The sequence below is a fragment of the Fomitiporia mediterranea genome (genome assembly GCF_000271605.1).
Source record: "Fomitiporia mediterranea MF3/22 unplaced genomic scaffold FOMMEscaffold_9, whole genome shotgun sequence".
NCBI lineage: Eukaryota > Fungi > Basidiomycota > Agaricomycetes > Hymenochaetales > Hymenochaetaceae > Fomitiporia > Fomitiporia mediterranea.
In genome coordinates this window covers 1797144-1815980 of record NW_006760394.1, presented here as the reverse complement: position 1 = coordinate 1815980, position 18837 = coordinate 1797144, and the positions used below count along the sequence as shown (strand labels likewise).

Genomic DNA, 18837 nt, shown 5'->3' with positions numbered 1-18837 from the left:
ATTGTGAAATGCCCCATGTGGATGCTAAAACGATCGCAAGCACGTGCTTCTATACAGGGAATTACTAGTAAGAATCGTCTAAATAAAATAATGTGGAAAAGGTTGCGGATTCAACCTTTATTTTTCAGATACTCCAAATGGGCGCTTGCCATTTGCACGCAGACGTATCTATGACAAGGCATATATAATGTTTCCGATATCAAAGCTAATTTCATATCGCTTGTCTTATTTTAAGGAATAACAATTTCAAATTTGTGTCAATAGGATCGTCGATGCTTCGCTGCCGCGTTCTTTACGTGACCAAAATAGGAAGTAATACCCATAGTACGAATTAGGTAATGACAATGAGTTAAGTAAAAAGGATTGCAAACCCCAACCCAAGTTGTGAATGACGTGTTGTAAAGGAGATGGTGCAAAACTAACAGTTCAAAATGAAGCAAATACGAGTCCACGACTATACGAATGCAGGCAGCTAGCACTAGAAAGAAGTACAAGTTGCTCTACACTGTAACTCGAGCCAGCCACATAACCACACGAGAGTTCACCTCGGTTGCTGAATTACTTGAATAATGCAGGATCAGAGGTGAATAGAAAAATTTGCAAGCCGGAGTATAATGAAAGGCATACCATAGTCATAACTGTCAATACTGTGCAGATCATTACGACCATTTACATATTTCTTGTACCTCTGACATCCTGAGAGCTTGTCTCTCGATAAAAAATATGACTCAGTCGCTTGTTCATAGTGTACCTTTATTCATTTAATCAAATTTAACACATTTATATAGGTAAAGATGGCGAAAATAATCCAAGAGTTGATCAAAGGCAATCCCTCAGACCTTCGGGAGATTTCAGCTGTTTCCAGTGATCCTACAAATTTTCCACGTCAAAGCGTCTGGCACAGATCTCGCAAACATTGTTGGGGTCCATAAGGACAAGGCCAGGCATGTACTCCTCCCACGACCAAATATACTCCCAGTAAAGACTCTCACCGTCCTGCCGCTCAGTGCGTGTCTCATCAATTCGATAGATCCCTTTACTTTCAAGCGGAGCCTGCAGTTGGAGAGGCTTTGGGCATTTCTTTTCAATGCACAGATGAGGGCATGAGCAGCAGGAGTTGTAACGACATTTGATACGGTTTTTGCAATCGTCATCATCATGGAAACGATGCACTGGATAGAAGATGAGCAGAGACGTAGCCGTTCCATCCGCCCGAAACCCGTGTAGTCTTGCTCTAGGGAGGTAGTTACAAATCTCCATTTCAAATGTCTCGGCGGCATTTATCCTATAATCACTGACTCGTGGATGTAGAAACCATTCTTTTCGTAGAGACTTGCAAACCAAGCTGAATGTATCATACGTCTTCGAATCAACCAGTTCCATTACACGGAGAAGGACGTCGAGAGGAAGGGAAGCGTAGCTTGGAATTTTCGAGTCCTCTTCGGGTAAAACGTACTTGATAGCACTGTCAGCTATGCAATGCGGGCGTAGATAATGCGCGATGAGGCTGAGGCTTTTCTCGAGGGTTTCGTATCCAAACGCCTCCATGAATGGTTGAATATTGCTGTGAGAAACGTGCAGTGTTCTCGAGACAGCTCCTTTAACTTCCGCTACGGCAATGTGTTGAATAGAGAAAATGATGAAGGTACAAGCGTCTTTCCCTACTTCTCGTGCGTGTTCAATGGCGAGCCCAATGGCGGCGTGCAAGCGTTCCAGAGTTGAGCAATCCTCCACAATTGACACGATACAACCTCGATATCGATAGAAGGTATATGTAGGGTCGCCACTGGGGGAACTTGGAGAATAGTTATAAAACTTCTTTTTTGAATTCGCAAAGGAAAGAATAAACCCAGCAGGAGACGCAGCACGTAAGAGAATCTCGGCATAGGTGTGGAATGATCTGGTATCACAACGATAGCGCTCTGCTGGTCCCGCATAAATGCTGCCATTGTGATACATCATGAGACCACGAGTGATAGCGGATGAAATGGCCAGGCTTGGATGGTTTGCACTGGGAGTCATCCATGTAGACTCGTCAATCATGTCGATACTATTTGCTACAGCCTGGTAAGCGGCCAATCCGTTCTCTGAGACGGTCTGTGGCTCAAGTATAACTCGATAGCAGTTCTGCTTTGGCGCATCAGGACGCAGGACAGTCTTATAGGATCCGTCGCAATCTAAGTACCGTATCCACTCCTCTCCGTCGTCTCCTCGGGGTATGTTCCAGAGAGGGAACTGAGCAACTGAGACGGAAAACCGCTCAGTATCCAGGTCAATGTGGTAGTAGTACATGAAATTCGGATCAGGGCCAGGCCTTTCGTCCGGTCTCTGGCGGTAAGGCTCGTAGTCCCAGTCATCAAGGATTCCGCGTTCTTCTTCCAGCTTCTTGATCCTTTCCATTTCACGCGTATAGAAAGCCCTAGTCCTCTCAAGCCATACTGCAAAAGCAGAAAGTAATCGGATAAGTTTCTACAGCTCATAATCCTCGGAACATTACTTTACCTTTGTAGGCACCATTTTCAGAAGGGATTCTTGTCACTAAATCTTGCCCGGCGCCGCCTGATGGATATCCGTCACACCATTGGTCGCGTACAAAGGTTATTCCTGTAAAGCCATTTGACGAGATTGAGCACTAATAATCGAACACATTTGACAAATAACTATACCTTTATGATGAACCGTTATTGCGCAACTAGTCCCCATTTTACAGCATCAGAGGGATAAGTTGTGTTAGTGAACGAGAAGACAAACAAGTGGCTCAAACGAAAAATGACGCTAAGACTTCGCACGTGCTAGGTACTATTCATTTACTTACAAAATAGTGGTGAAGGATCGTCTAAATAGAAATTTTGGAAGCGATTATGTTCAACCCTTAATCCCCCAGACCCAAACACTTCGATCTGATGAACGATTGCCTAGTCTTAGACATGCATGCAGAAAGCTGGAAAATTCAGCATTCATGCGAAGATAAATTTAGCATTTTCGCGAAAATAATTTCAAATTACATGCCTATTTTAAGTAACAGTAATTTCAAATTCTCATCTATTGATATGTTCCCTACTTAATCCAGGAATGGAAAAGGAGTAGAAGACAGTATACAGGTAAAATATGAGAATCGCTAAAACGTGAAAGGCGTTGCAAGTTCTGACGTGTAAAATAAATGGCGAGATGATAAGAAAGGCAGTACAAGTTCAGTTCTATATATAACACAAGGCAGGGCTTCTCCGGAGCATTTTATCGCGTCTGTGACGAGGATCATGGAGAGGGCTTCGAGTCATTAGACCCTTCGGAAAGCGTACCCAATGATAACTCATCCAAAGAAATCTGACAAGGAATGAGTAAAGCCTGAATTTTCCATTTCATCCATCTCAAAGCATCGAACACAAGCATCGCAAGCATGTTCGATATCCACAAGGAAAAGACCGGGCATGTACCTGTTCCACTTCCGAGTGGCTTCACTATAAAGCGCCATTTGCCAGTTGATGCCAATGCAAGGTGAGTTCTCCCATGGAAGCTTGCAGAATTGTTCACACCGAGGCAGGAGGTACAGTTTGAGAGGCCTGGCGCATTTCCTGTCATCGCACAGGTGAGGGTGGGGACAACAGCGATCGTGGCTCCGTTCGATATAATTTTCTGCATCGTAGTTATTATGAAAGCGGCCTACCGGGTAGAAGACGCGTAGAGACGTCTTTGACCCATCATCTCGCATGGCAGAAAACCTTGAATTGGGGAGATAATTGCAAGTTTCTGTCTGTAACATCTTGCCGGAGAGTATCCTGTAATTGCAGATCCGCGGATGCTGGAACCATTCCCTTCTGAAGGCCTTACAAACCAGATTGAGAGTATTGTACGTCTCAAAATCAACCAAGCCCATTATGCGGAGGATGATTTCGAGAGGGAGGAAAGGGCGGCCAGGGCTTTGCAAGCCTGATTCGGGTGAAACATGCATAACAGGGCCCCCGTCAATAGCATACGGCCGTAGATAATGTGAAATAAGGTTGAGACCTTTTTCGAAGCCTTCGTATCCAAACGCATCCAAGAATGGCAAGATATTACTATGAGAAACGTGTAGCGTCCCCGAAACAGCACCAGTCACTTCTGCTACCGCGATGTGCTGAATTGAGAAAATGATGAAGGTACAGTTGTTTCTTCGCGTTTCTTGAGCATGTTTAATGGCGAATACGATATGGGCTTGGAGACGCTCTGCAGTTGAGCAATCCGGCGTGACGAACACAATACAGCCTCGGTATCTATAGAAGTTCCGCGAGGGATTATCGAAAGGGTAATTTGGAAAATCATCTGCGCCGCGTGCAGCAGAAAGAAATAAGCCAGCGGGAGAAGCAGCACGTAAGAGAAGCTTGGCATAGGCGTGGAGAAGTTTCGGACTGCGAAGGTTGAACGGGCTTCCAGCATGAATTTTGCTGTTGTGGTACATCATGAGCCCGCGAGTGATACAGGATGCGAGAATCGAGCTTGGATGGTCATCGCTGAAAGTCATCCACGTTGATTCGTCGATTATTTCAACATCCCGAGCCACAAACCGGTAAGATGTAAGTAAGTCCTCCGAGACGGGGGGTGGTTTAATCGAAACACGGTGACAAAATTGCCTTGGAGTATCAGGCCGCAGGATAGGGGTGTAGAATCCATCCCAATCTAGGTATTGCATCCAGTCGTCACCGTTTTCACCACGAGGAACGTTCCATAAAGGAAACTGAGCTTCGGAGACGCAGAATGCTTCGGTAGTGAGGTCTACGAAATAGTAATACTCGTAGCTTGGGTCTAGTTCGGGGCATTCGCTCGGTATCTTAGCGTGGGGCCAGAGGTAGTCTTCAACCAGTCCTCCATGTTCCTTTTCGAGATTCTTAATCCTTTCATATTCGGCGACAAAGAAAGCCTTCCTATCCTCAAGCCACACTTTAGAACAAAGATATTTTCTGGTAAGTTTATGCACCGTCTAATTCATTTAAATGCCTGTACCTTTGTATGCATCAGTGGAAGTCGGAATCGAATCCACTATTCGTTGACCAGTTCCTATGCAATCTCCATCGTGATAGCTTTCGAATACGTAGGTTATACCTATGAACCAGATTAGCATCAACCTTTGCAAAGATGCCAATGCTTTTACTTGCCGTTATAACGAAATTGGGTTACACAGCAAGGCATTCTAGTTTGGTCAAAGTTCGGGTCAGACACGGGAAGAGAGAGAAAGAGTCGTTAAGCGAATTCGTGGTTCCTCTTAGTCTGGACATTTTTATATGTCAACGAAAGTGGCAGGCCACAGAACATTGCCAGAAGCAGGAATTACACAGTCAATGCACGTGACCCAAACGCGTCAACGCGTCGAATGCTCCTTGACCTCTACCTACGACTGCGTTCTCTACATGGCAACTTTAATTTATTCATTACGTCCGCAAATATTTCGGCCACCACGCCGCTCATTTTCCCCCAATCTTTCTGTGAAGGCTGATAGGATAGCCGGTATCCGTTGGATCACTGTTCCTGCTCGACGAAATCACGATGCTCCGCGAATTCAAGCACTCGGGCGTTTCAGACATCCAGCACATACTTATCCCTATGCATCTCCCTTCTCTGCCCCAAATACACTGGCTATAACCCCAGGATACTCATTTATACTGCGCCAAAGCCTTGCATCAGGTTCGCATCAGCGACGTCTGCGAAGATGCTACAGCGATTCTCGGCACAATCCTCAAAAGGATCCCAACGAGAAAGAGTCCCCCTTCGTTGTGACAATAGAACTATATGTAGCCGGTGCAGCAATTGGGATTGCTGCAATCTACTACTTTTTTCAGTGCGTACAGCTATGTTCTTTTTCTCCAATGTCTTAGCCAATAACATCACATAACCACACAAATATTGCATGAGAAAGCTTGGAACGTGTGCCTCAGACTGGACGCTGGAGATTCATGGGAATCCCTCCGCAAGTGGAAGCTGAGCTTGTAAAGGACGAGCACACACAGCTTTTAAAGGAATACGGTGGGCGTATTCTTCCGCCAGACCATCCCATAACGCAACAAATCCGAGTTGTTGTATCTGCAATTCTCGAAGCAAACGAGCTTGGGGTTCTATCCAACACATCTGTTCCAACTCAGGGCCAAAAGGGCTCAACATCTCAAACCGCAGATGTGGAGATATGGGATCCTGATGCGGAGCGAGCGGTGACCGATTTCGTTGCGGATGATAAGAGTTTATCCGATCCTTATATAGGCGGCGCACACCGTGAGTGGAACTTAATCGTAGTTCACGATGATAGTATCGTAAATGCGATGGCTGGAAGTGGTATGCCAATAAGTATTCCTTGGTCTCAGAAACTAGCTTAGCTCTTGCGATTCAAGGTAACATCATTGTCTTTACTGGTATTCTTCCCGTTGCGTATGACATGAATGGTCTGGCCGCTGTCCTAAGTCATGGTGAGTTTGAGTACACCTTTTCTTTACCTATGGACGTTTCTGAATATGCAAACTATGCTTTTTTGTCCAGAGATCGCACATGTAGGTTAGCCAATCTTTATATATTTGTTTCGACGAAGTCTATCTCGCTTATACAATGTTATTTTCCTATCAGTGGCGCGTCACGTATCCGAAAAGCTCTCGAAGACACTGTTATTAAACGCTGTATACTACATCTTATATTTCTTAGGATATGATGTCGGTTTTCTTCCAGTGATTATGAAGTACCTCTACCATCTGCCGAACTCACGTATACAGGAGCTTGAAGGTCCGTTGTTCCTTTTACATCCATAAAATTCTGAAAATTAGTCTAACAATCCGTTTTTTTGTGCTTGCTTTTAAATAGCTGACAAGATAGGCCTCCAGTTAGCTTCCCGCGCATGCTTTGACCCGCGGGGAGCTGTTTCGTGAGTACCCAGAGCGACTTTTAATCCATGATGACCCCTCTCTTACCTCTTACCTCTTACCACTTACTTCTTATTTCTCACGTTCTTCGTGACACAACAGCATGCAAACACGTCTAGAAACCCTCGAACGCCGAGGCGGAGCCTCCCGACTAAACCTATCCGTACTGCAGACTCATCCAACCGGACGAGCACGTATCAAGCTCCTCACTGACTCCCTCCCTGAAGCATACGCCCTCCGCGCTGCGAGCCCTGCTTGTGCACAGCTAGAGGATGACTTTGATGCGTTTAAGGCTATGGCAAAGGACGTGGGTGAAGAACAGCGACGCGAGGTGTCTTCGAGGTAGCAAAAAAAGAGCAAATCTAACTCGGAATTTTGTTGTACAACAAGGAAAGAACGTGAAAAATGGGAGGGAAAAATTCGTGCTTAACTCAGTTCTCATACGCCGCTGTGTTGTACTTTTATGTATTATTGTAGTTGTGAATGCATGTTGAATCCTAAACTCTAATAGGTAACATGTCTAAGTAGTGCACGGAATACTAACGACCCTTGTGAAATTGTTCATTTCCACAAACGCGTCTCAATGATATGCGAAATGTGCAGATAGATAGTTTTGAGTGTGCGATTAGGTACATGTACACGTGCGGATAGTATATTTAAAAAAAGAGTTGATAAATAATTGTAAAGAGAGGAAATAAAGACAAGATTATAACGCAAAGCATGTGGTCAATATGCAAGATGTCCTCCCTGATACCAATTTAATAACAAAAAACGATCCCAAAGGACGGAATGAGTCACACAGATGGCACATTAGAAAGAAATACAATCGCCCCTAGTATCTCCCAAGGTGGGTAGTGGGGAGCTAGGTTAACTCCCGCTCTCTCTCTTCTTACCCTTTCCTCCGTATTTTTTGATCACGTCTCTCGACAGCGCGCGAAGCATCGCAGCAGTGATACTCGATACGCTTGAGTTGGCTCCCACGGATGTAGCCACGCTCGGGGTAGGAGGCGTCGGCACAACGAACGATTGATCATCGTCTTGGTCTTCCACTAACGGCTCAAACGAGTGTAATTGTGAGACACGAGCGCGTTTTGTGCTGACTGAAGGGGATTGCGGGGATGGACTATAGATACAGGCGACCGTTACTTAGTTTCCACTTTCATAGAGAAACTCGGAGTATAAAGGATGTGAAAGAGGACATACCTCGAAGTCTGCGAAACACTCCCATTCCCACTCAAGAAGCCGTTCCCATTGCTATTCCCATTAACGGTCCCGTTCGCCTTGCGTTTCGGCGATGCCCGAGGCAATGACTTGACCAAAGCTCGTAACCTGCCTTCAGCCCGCTCCAAAGCTTCCGTAAATTGAGCAGATGCCTCCTCGAGAGTTTTCTTTGGTATGACTTGCTGCTGGTAATGCGGCGTATCGCCTAGCCATCGTTGAGCGTGGAGACAGGCAAGTTGAAGGAGGTCATAGAAGAAAGTCCGTGCTTCTGCACCTGTAAACCTCTAAATTTACTTCAAGACAGGTATCGAGAAAGAGTTCGTACCTGCACTGAACCCGGAAGATAAGTAGTGACTTGCCAAATGATGTGCTTCAAGGCCTGGTGAGCGTAACCAGTCTGCGATGACACTTGGTACCGATCTATAGGGACAATACATGAAAAATTAGGACTTCGCATTGTTTGATACCAGAGTAATAGAATGACGTACTGTTCGTCCCTCTCCTTTCCGAACAGTGGAAGCGATAAAGGTGAAACACGAGGAGATGCATTACGCCATAAAGAGGAGACCAAACCAAGCAAGGCATTCAGACTCTCGACGAAATGTTCCACGACATAGGTAAACATTCGCCAGTCAACTACGACAAAACAAATAAGCTGTCGGCTTGAAAAGTCACGCATAATTTAACAAACTCACAGGTCTCATTAGCAGAGCAAGCATCCACCCATATCGACGCGGCTTCACTCCAAGGTGGGCTCAACCACTCAAAAAGATCTTGAAGAAAAGAATGCAATCAGAATCAAAACAATGACATGTAAGTCAGACCAGATACCGACCGGATAAATTGAGCTTTTCGACGAGATCTCCACGAAGATCGACGTCCACTCTCGATAGGCAGTTCGCAAACGTTTCATTGGTGTCATCTGAAGACATGATGACAGTTACACTATCTCGAAGTATGCCATCTTCTATGTATTTTGCAATCTACATCGCGAATAAGACTACAGCGTCATGTTATGCTTGAGAGTTGCGACGTACCATATGCGAGATCTCAGGATCGACTTCGTTCCCAGAGCTCGAGTCCCAGTTGATGAACAAAATTGAAGGTGTATAATGTCGGTCCTCCGGCAGCGTAGAGACGACGTCTCTTAACCTCGAACAATCGTCAAGTACCCGATATTTCCTCTCGATATCATCACCTGCCCCTTCAAGCGGTGTACACTCAAAAACGATCAATCCCGGAAATACTTCTTTCTCCGGTGTCTCCGACGCGGAAATAGCAAAAACGGCTTCGGATACCCAATTCCCTGATTTCGGTACGTCAAACTTCTGTTCTAGCCAAATCGCCGTTTTGTCATTGTCCGGGTTCATACATAACCACGTAGCCCAGCTTGCCGGGATCTCTCTAACCCGAGATCGTACATCATCTTGGATGGCTTTTGTGAATAATCCTCTTGCCCATCTGCGTTCGTACTTTTGTCGATTCTACCAAATCCCTCAGTATTTGCTCCACGAGAAATAAGAACAAACAAGAACACACCTGCATGAGCTTCTCTGCCAGCTCCTCGTCAGTCCGCTGTTCCGCAGGATTCGAGATCCGTTTATGATACCGTCGCGGTCTCTTCTGTTGCTCCGTATTCAACTCCGACGCACTTCGTTGTCGTTTAAAAGACGAAGCCGAAGGGAAAGAACCAAGCGAACCAAGCGAGCTATCCGTCGTACTCTCGTGGAGTTTTTGTTTATACGAGTCACTCCTCTGACACGCTTCTTTCCACTTTGCGTTGTCTACTATCTTCTGTTTCCATCGCTTGTAAATTGTAGGGATCATTCCGTGTGTTCGACTGAAAGCATAAGCTTGATCGTTTAAGTCGCGCTTTTCCTCGACAGATTTAAGTGAGTCTATCAACTTTTCTCCGAACACGTCAGTGTTTCGAGCTAATGGCGATGAAGTAGGAGGTTGACGATCAGGCCTAGGTGAAGTACCACTCGGTTCGACTATTCGCGAACTAGAAGGAGGGAGAAGGTTTGGAGTGCTAGTCGTCGTTGAAGAAATGTTGACCCGTAGCGCGGGAAAATGATAGGGAGTATTTGGAGTAATCGCTTCAACAGGTGGTATCGAGGAGGCTGAGAACGACGCTGTAGGTGTCCCAGGCAGAGAAATTGGCGCCTTACGCAATGCTGGCGGAGCAACAGGTGAGTCCAAGGTATTCCGACTCCCGCTAGGCACTTGTAGAGCGGAAGTCGTATTAATCGATAACGAAGACCCACTCTGAGGTCTCCGAGGCGAAGGCGAAGGGAAAGGTTGTGAAGGGGAGTCCACCGGCGTTGCAAAGACTCCTCGATTCGGGTCTATTATCCTATTCCATAACGAATCGGTCCGGATTGGTGTTAGGTTGGCTCGTGCTTCGGCGGCAGCAAACGGTGTAGAAGATTGTGAAGGTCTTATAGCTCCAGGTGCAAAGCTCGGGGCAGCAGGATTAAGCACGGGCGCACTCCTGGAAGAAGCGAAAGGCGGGGGCGGAGGTGCGGTTTGTACAGTTTCAGATGGGTCAACGTGATCCTCCCCTCCACCTGAAGCAAGAGGTGCGGAGTCAGCAAGACTTCGCAAGGGTTTAGTCTCCTGCAAGATAGTGGAAGTCGACGGCGGCATGGATGTCGTGCTTTGACCGGCAGTCTCGGCGGACTTCGGTGGTGTCGATGAACTAGCGACAGTAGAGGCGCCAAAAACAGGTCCACCAAAGACGTTTGGCCTGGAATTGAACAAGTTCATCGCATTCCCGAATACAGACGAAGACCCCGTATTCCCGAAGACTGATGGTGTTGATGATGAACTGACAATCTTTCCAAAGACGGATTCGTTTGCAGGAATCGTGCCAAAAGGTGACCGGCTCGTCGAGTTCCCAAAAGGAGATGAAGAAGGAAAGACGGCTGTAAGTAACGTCATGTGAGTCATAACTATGTCGTGAGTAACACGATTCGATAATTACCAGGTGCAGACTGAGATTGAAGAATGCTTGTGTTGTTCGGAATGGGTGCCTCTTCCTCTGGAGGGTGAACCTCAATTGAGACTTCGTTGCCGCTCTCTGCCGCGCCATCCTCGTCTTGGATAAAAGCGTTCATTTCATCCTCCTCTTGCCCATCATCATCTTCCTCAATCATCTCGTCATCCATATAGGCATCCTCAATGTCACCATCCTCTGCCTCGTCCGACATCGCGGCATCCGAATTCCCATCAATAATATCTTGTATCGACAACTCGCCCTTAATACTCTCCATATCGTCAATCGTATCCTTCCCAAAAATATGTTCAAGAAAACACGCAATCAAATAGATCATAACGATATTTCTGCGTTCGCGTAGAACACCTGCGAGTTCCATGAAAGTTTGCATCGCCTCGGCACTGACCTTCATCTGCGATGTTTTCGTAATTGGAACGCTCGCTCGTTGCACTTCAGACCGGAAACGAGTTATGAGCTGGAATGCTGGATCAGTAGCGATGTGCGGTGGTGGCCTGTCGTTGCGCTCGTGTTGATCGCGAATGAGGCCAAGACGATGATAAATACGCATTTCGAGCTCGTTCGGTGATTGGTAGTTTCCTCGCTGGTCGTCGTAAAACTCTTTTAATGACAGAAGAGCTTCTCTGTTTTAGTAATACAGAAGCACGCTATTTAACTACAGACTTACAATTCATAAGTTGTTGAATCTCCAACGCTCTATCGAACGTTCGTATGCCATACATAAGATGTAAGGACAGGATGTGAAATCGTGTACAACGTTCGTGGCATTCCATAGCGATGGGTCCTGTGTCTTGCTGAATCGTAAAGTCATTGCGAACCGCGCGTGATCGGTCGCGTACAAACGCTTGAGTATCGGCGAAGCCACCTCTCGGAATGAGAGCGTGGAAGAGATAGTCAAGCGTTCTCTAAAAAAATACATTTAAATTGAGGAGATGCGAATCGACGTGATTATTTTGCTGCGCACTTTGAGAACAGGTGCAGGTCGTAAGTCCGAAGGGATGATCTTGTCTCCCTGACCACGCTCGTAAATCTTCACCGCTCGTGCATGGTCCACCTTCTTCGTCGGCCTCCCATCCGGGCCAACAATCTGTCATTCAGCACAATACCAAGTCATATGAATTGCAGTGTAAAGTCATCTTCGTTAGCAAACAAACAGCACACGCACGCATTCCCACTTGTCCAGGTTATTCTCTCGTTCTCGTCTATATCGCTCAAATTCCGGGCACATATCTTGACAGGTACCGACAATCGTGATGGCTTCATCTAGGCGCTTTGGCTTTGTCGGATCGTCCATCTTGCCTTCGCGAATTGCACGCGCACGTTCTGATTCGCGCTCTTTGACGAGCTAAACGCACGACACGACACGGAAAGCAACATTGTGATCGAACAACTTCCACCTTTAATTTTAAGACGAAATTTTCAACACACCTCTTCCCATGTCTTTCCTGCACCGTTCGTACTAGTCAGGTTGGGAGAAGGCACACGTGAAGGGCCTGCTTCAGAAACACCAGTTTCGTCATCCTCGTCCTCTGTGACGTTCGCAGAAAGCGTCATATGTCCATTGACGCCGGTGCGTGCACTTCGTCCTCTTCCTCTGCTTGCACCTCCACCACGTCCTCTTTCCCATCGTCCATCAGGCGCGGGAGACGGTGAGGCCGACGCCCGTCCAGCAATCCACGTCTTGTTCTTCACGTGCCCATGTCCGTGTCCATGTCCGTGTGTGGTTCCGAGTCCACCTCGCCCTCCGCGCAATACTGTACGAACTTTGGACGATATAGGCGCGCCTGTCTTGACCGACGCGTCGTTCATTGCGCTCTGTCCGGCGCGCTCTTGAGCGGAACGCGGAGCAGTGATGTTTGTTGCGACGGACGGAATAAAGGGATTAGGGAAGCTAAGGGTCATCCCTGTTTAGCTTATATAATATTACAATCAAAATGTTCCCACGATTACATTTTTATGATCGACTTCTAAGTTTAATTAGCCACGTAATCTCCCTCAATCACTATCTATAGATTCTAATGATGGCATGCATACAGAAAGTCGCTACATGAATCGTCCAAGTCAAGGACAAGTCCATATGAATAATAAATATTACCACTCCGATCCATCCGACTCCAACCCGTCCCCAGTCCTTAAATATCACACCGCCTCCTTAAACGATTTCCCATAGGTATAGGGTGCTAGTAATTAGGTGTTGAAAGAGATCAATACAGAGCTAAGCCTTGAGGTTGAAACCACCAGTGGTGGAGCCGGTCGTGGCTGGAGAGCTCGTCCCCGACGATGTGCCAGGAGGGAATGGAGAGCCCGCCCCGCTCGATGTGCCAGGTGGAGGTGGAGAAGCCGCCCCGCTCGATGAGCCAGTCGCAATCGTGTTGACACTTCCATTAGATACTGTCGGAGTCGGAAAATGGTCACTAATAACGGATGTGTACGTTGTACTGATAGTACCGTTTGTGCCAATCGTGCTTGTAGTGGGCAACAGGCTCGATATGGCACTGGAAGAGGTCGTAGTAACCTTCGATGCGGATGCTGTCTCACTGATCGTCACGGCGCTGCAAGAGGACACCGTCGGTCTTCCGGAGCCTGAAGGACCCGAAGAGTGCGATAGGGGACTAGACCATCCTCCGGCAGTGTTCGTAATGGTCGGACCCCCGAAAAGTGTAGTAGTACCACCTCCGTTCGGCGAAGTAGTGACCGTTGAACTAGGAGAGACAGAACCCCCTCCGCCTGGTACTGTAGTAATCTGTGGGGCCTAGTGATAACCTCTAGTTAATAATCATGCTCGGAATTTTTCAACATAGAGACCTTGGCTTACCGGAAGGGCATATGCAGTTGCAACAACGGCAAGAACAGCGAGGTGCTTAGCGAACATATTGCAGATGTTTTTCAGGAGATACGGCAGGTGATGAGAAGGAAGTTTGATAACTGTAAGTCGAAATCGAATGCAACGACGAGTATGCGCAATCCCTCTAAATCCACTGGTAGCTTTTATACCGTTCATAACTCCAGCATCGCCATCCCATCGCTTTCATAAATTTTGAAAATAAGGAACGCCGTCTCCACCGTTCTCCATAGCATAAACGACCGCTCGACTGCGGACACAGGTAATATTTGCTCGGCAAAGGCTTCTAGCACCAAGTTACCCACAGTCTGAGACATAAGATACAGCTCTGTGGAGTGATGCGCTGAATTGCAAAACAGTGAATTTATTTCTTGTTGCCGATCCGATAATTCGTGAGAAGTCTTGCAAGGGTACTCACATATACAGCATTGTTGGTGATCATGATCTGAATTTACTAAAAGCGCCAGTATCCCAGAGAAAAAGCTGTCGTTTAGAAAGAAACGCTTCATTGGTACTGAAGTTCATAGCAGTGACGCCCTGTCTCAGTGTATCGAATAGCTGTTCGTGTCACACATCGCTGTGCACTGTGTCGTCATGCTCGACTTGAGACCGAATCAACCCACAAATTTCACGCTTTCCCGCCTTTGGATATCGTTCTCACGGATACACACTCAAGAGTTTCTCTGATTTTAAAATTTAAGTTAGAAATAGAGCATGCGTCGGAAAGGAAAATGGACTTGCCGATGGACTTGCGAATGTTGGATGCACTAGCAGGCTTTCTTTCGAGGACAGTGTCAATGTAGCTTTCGCAAAGGATGGCGGTCGACGAGGCAAGCATCGCGGTGCCTTGTGCGCGGTGGCGATATCAGTTTATAAGTATGCATGATTCCGAATACTTGACTTTTTTTCGTGGACGATGCAGTCGAAATCAATCAGAGACAGGATCACTGGGGGTTGTTGCAGTTAGTGAAGTCCAACACGTAAATCATCTGAAGATTCAGTGAAGAATGGGTGGCTCACGTTTCGTCTGTTCCTTCCCTTCAAATTCGATTGTCGTGTTTGTCGTCCACTTCGACTACCTGCTCGACTGTAAATGTTTACACAATCATAATTAGGCCGGACGAAACAAAGATTGGACCAGCTGGGGCAGAGTTTTTGTCGATGACCCTTCATGAAAAATCAAGCTTATCTGGCAATGGACCGGCATGTTTGTTAGGTTAGGCGAGGCAAGACTCCATTCACCGTGAGAACATCAATTATTCAATATGCAAACTTGACTACCATATTTGGCCGTCAACATCACACACTGCAGACATCATAAGATGATACGCAATCATGCGTGTGCCACATATTAAAATCCATCATGAAGCAGGCCTCGAAATGGACAAATGAAAATGTGTTCTGTGACATGTTTGTCATTGTCATGATGAAATCGTCTGTTCTAATGTTCGCGATGAAGGAAAGCAAACCTGAAGAACAGTAGGCCCCAAAGCCTATATAGTAGTCCCACCGTCATTGCACAAGGACCCTTCTTCCAATCAACCACTCAGAAATATTCTACTGCAATAGATCTTAAGCTTCTCACCATAAATGTCTGTGTGGAAACATTCACGGCGGTCAAGAAACAACCCGAAGTCTTCCGATGAAGCAGAAAGGCCAATATTGTCGAGCAGCTCTGACCGAAGGTCTAGCGGCAAGAGATCGTCATTTTTACATTCTCACAAAGACAAGCGTAAGAGTGAACCTCCAAGTAAAACCCTGGCTGAGGTGTTTGATGAGAAGTACCAGGGCGTCTACAGGCCGTTATACTCAAGAGTGTTTGTGAAATTGCAAGACCTACAAAATATAGAAGGCAATGGGAGAGTGACTCTCAATGATCTCGAGAAAGGATGTGACTCGCTTCCACATGAAGACGATATTTGGGAATACAGAGGCTACTGCTCAGAGCTCAACAAAGTACAAAGTAAGCTGAAGCAAGCTAAAGACATCGGTTCCCATGGAGTCGAAGATCTCGAAGAGGAAGAACGATGGGCTAAAGATGATAAAGAGAGCCATGAACAATGCATAGATTATGCTCTCGAGCAACTCTGTCAAGCGTTTAACCTGCAGAGCAATGTTGCAAAAGCCACTAATGCAAGTGATCAGAGTCTGTCAGGCAAATCCCAGGTCATAGAAGATTATGAGTACCTTCTTGAGTTCTGGCGGAGGAGGGACCTTGAAAATCTTGCAAAATCAATCGAATTCCTCAGACAGGCTAGAAATTATCAAAGGTTGATCCTTGATGATTATTATTGGAGACACAACTATGCTGGGTTGATACAAGAGCTCTCGAGTGAAGTCGAAAAAATTAATGAGAAAGTTGAAAAATTAAGATGGTCTGAGAGATCTGAAGAAAGTGTGAAAGCATTATTAGCTACTGAACAAGACCTGCAGGATATTAAAAGAAAGATCAATACTGAACTTGCATGGATAGCCAAACACTTTAGTTATCGCAATAAAAATAAAGAAACTGCACTCAGAAATGTTCAAACCTTATGGGAAAATGAACGATTTAAGGAACAGCTAGAGAACCTAAAAGTAGGAGATAAAAACCATACAGAGAATGAGAGAGAGCGTCCTGGACACACAAGCAGAGGACATAAACCAAAGAAATGAACAGATATAAGCTACTATAGTCAAATGCTCAAAGTCTAGTCCTAATACTATAAGAATAAAAGTATCAGAGTTAATCTTTTACATTTTACATAAAGAAACGATTTTAGTAATGTGATTTCAATTTGAAAATTAGTAAGGAGATTGTTTGTAGGAGTACATCATTATAAGATCCTAGAGAGAGGATTTAAGAGGAGCTAATAAAGCAGTCATAATAAGTGTTGCATTCAGATTTTGAGTATAAAGTACAAAAGGTATGTTTATTTACCACAATTGAATCCTTTACAATGTTCTCTGTATGTACAGTATTACATTAGCACAAGATAGTACTTTCTCTTAATCATTCTATCCAACACAATTCTTGGAGAGTCTAAGATGCACACACACTACAACCTATATATATATTTTTTTTACTTCTCCTGCCTTGTTGGACTAAAATACACACTTGTACAATTTAGAAAGTTACAGTACTGCCCTTTGTAGTATTCACTATCCGAAAATGTAAACAGTAATACTTTCATCTTTCACACAGTGCTTGAGATTTATTAAGGTGAGAGAAGCTTTAGTAAACACTGCTACCCTTGTGTCAAGCACAGAATGGAATCAATGGACATGTCAGTATGTTTATACAGGATACTTGGTATTATATGTATCATTCTAGATGTACACTTAAAACTATCACAACACAGATAACAATTGAACCAGAGTGTATCAACATCTGTATTGTTTATTGATTCTCAAGAAAATACAAAGCAGTGCTTAGACATCCGTCTTAACTCAATAGGGTTTCCTAAGTACTTGTATCTCATAATTAAATACTCACATCTTTCTTTACTTGCCAAAGCAAATCTGTCCTTTATTCAGACGGTTTGTTTATGTAAAACTGATGGCAAGTTCAAAAGTTCAAACATGATTGGTACTATTTTTGCAACAATACGTCACCTTGGTTCTGATGTATTGGAAAAGCAAAGTACATGTAATGTAATCGTTTGTACAGGCTATATACTCTCCTATCTTTATCAGCAACCAACCATCCCCTACTGACCATTTAGTAATCATTAGTGCTACAGCTCTTCTTAGCACAAATATTAATACAAAGGCTATGACGATCGAGAAACACACTCATGCAGAAGCTTTGGTCAGGGAAACAGTATCAACATTATCAGACAGCTCTCACAAGAAATCCACGAGTAAGAAGCAGACAGCCTTTCGTCCCTATAAGGACAAACATGAGAAGAAAACTCTGTCGGAAATGTTTGATGAGAGGTACCAAGGCACTTACTGCTCTCTATATTCAAGAGTCCTCTCAAAACTGGACACGCTAGAGAAGAAAGGCAATACTGAAATACAGCTTTACAGAGAGCTTGAAAGGGGATGCAAAATACTTCCTGAATATAGGACTATTGAGAAATTTGCTAGCATTTGCTCAGAATACAACAAAGTACAAAACAAGTCGGACCAAGCTGAGAAACACGATTCTCATAAAGTTGTGTCTCCTAAACCTGCCAAAAAAACTATTGAGGCCATTGAAAAGATTAAAAAAGATAGAGAGTTTGAAGAGAGATCCATAGAAAAACATATAAAACAATTTAGTGAAGAATTTCACCTGCAAGATAGTCCTGACAAAGCCTCTAGTACTAATAGTAGCCAGCTTCAGTCAAGTAATTCTCTAGCTATGGATGCCTACAGATGTATTCTCAAGTACTGGAAGGACAAGAACTTGGAAGGACTTGGAAAACCGATTCAACTCTTGTTACAGGCTAGAGATGACCAAAGAGTTATCTTTGAATTCCTGACATGGCAAGATAGGCATGATAAACATATCCAAACTTATACAAGTCAGATACAAAACGTAAATAAGAAGGTTCAAAGTTTAAAGTCATCCGAGAAGTCGAAAAAGGTTATAAAAGAACTAAAAAAGACTGTAACAGAGCTAGAACAAATTGAAAGACAAATTGATAATATAAACATATGGATGAGCAAATATTGTGGATCTTTTGACAAATGTAAAGAATGCACACTTAAAAGAATCCTATTGTGGAAAGATCAGTACTGTGACCAACTTTGACTGTTTCCATAGCAATCTTTATCATGTTTTGATGTTGAGAGGGAAAACTTAAGGGGGGCACGCATAGACAAGGGGTGAGGTGACGATTGACTGCTCAGTGTCTCTTGTCCTTATATTGTATGTATTCTAACTGAGACATTATGAAGTCATTGTCTTGTGGTTTGTC

The 18837-nt window shown here is 44.9% G+C and overlaps 6 protein-coding genes across 6 annotated transcripts; 3 read left to right on the top strand and 3 right to left on the bottom strand.

The window, feature by feature from the left end:
- Positions 1-750: 750 nt before the first annotated feature.
- On the bottom strand, positions 751-2267 carry FOMMEDRAFT_22328 (uncharacterized protein). Its single transcript, XM_007269270.1, has one exon. The coding sequence runs from the start codon at positions 1546-1548 to the stop codon at positions 871-873; it is 678 nt and encodes a 225-aa protein (XP_007269332.1). The 5' UTR covers positions 1549-2267; the 3' UTR covers positions 751-870.
- Positions 2268-5381: 3114 nt separating this feature from the next.
- FOMMEDRAFT_159294 (uncharacterized protein) lies at positions 5382-7218 on the top strand (the record flags this gene model as incomplete). Its single annotated transcript, XM_007269269.1, has 7 exons — positions 5382-5809; positions 5888-6297; positions 6354-6428; positions 6499-6513; positions 6583-6735; positions 6814-6874; positions 6975-7218. The coding sequence occupies 7 exons, from the start codon at positions 5382-5384 to the stop codon at positions 7216-7218; spliced, it is 1386 nt and encodes a 461-aa protein (XP_007269331.1).
- Positions 7219-7505: 287 nt separating this feature from the next.
- Positions 7506-12942, bottom strand: FOMMEDRAFT_112104 (uncharacterized protein). The gene is made up of 13 exons (XM_007269268.1): positions 12538-12942; positions 12275-12454; positions 12074-12196; positions 11777-12014; positions 11080-11727; positions 9633-11020; positions 9131-9577; positions 8929-9076; positions 8789-8866; positions 8582-8729; positions 8419-8513; positions 8076-8367; positions 7506-7995 (listed from the first exon to the last, which is right to left on the bottom strand). The coding sequence occupies exons 1-13, from the start codon at positions 12916-12918 to the stop codon at positions 7740-7742; spliced, it is 4422 nt and encodes a 1473-aa protein (XP_007269330.1). The 5' UTR covers positions 12919-12942; the 3' UTR covers positions 7506-7739.
- A 382-nt stretch (positions 12943-13324) lies between these two features.
- FOMMEDRAFT_136050 (uncharacterized protein) lies at positions 13325-14110 on the bottom strand (the record flags this gene model as incomplete). The annotated part of the gene is made up of 2 exons (XM_007269267.1): positions 13325-13861; positions 13925-14110. 2 exons carry the CDS (start codon positions 14108-14110, stop codon positions 13325-13327), a joined length of 723 nt encoding a protein of 240 aa, XP_007269329.1.
- A 1431-nt stretch (positions 14111-15541) lies between these two features.
- On the top strand, positions 15542-16606 carry FOMMEDRAFT_30554 (uncharacterized protein; the record flags this gene model as incomplete). Its single annotated transcript, XM_007269266.1, has 1 exon — positions 15542-16606. One exon carries the CDS (start codon positions 15542-15544, stop codon positions 16604-16606), a length of 1065 nt encoding a protein of 354 aa, XP_007269328.1.
- Positions 16607-17512: 906 nt separating this feature from the next.
- Positions 17513-18367, top strand: FOMMEDRAFT_30553 (uncharacterized protein; the record flags this gene model as incomplete). The annotated part of the gene is made up of 3 exons (XM_007269265.1): positions 17513-17573; positions 17656-18264; positions 18306-18367. 3 exons carry the CDS (start codon positions 17513-17515, stop codon positions 18365-18367), a joined length of 732 nt encoding a protein of 243 aa, XP_007269327.1.
- Positions 18368-18837: the final 470 nt, after the last annotated feature.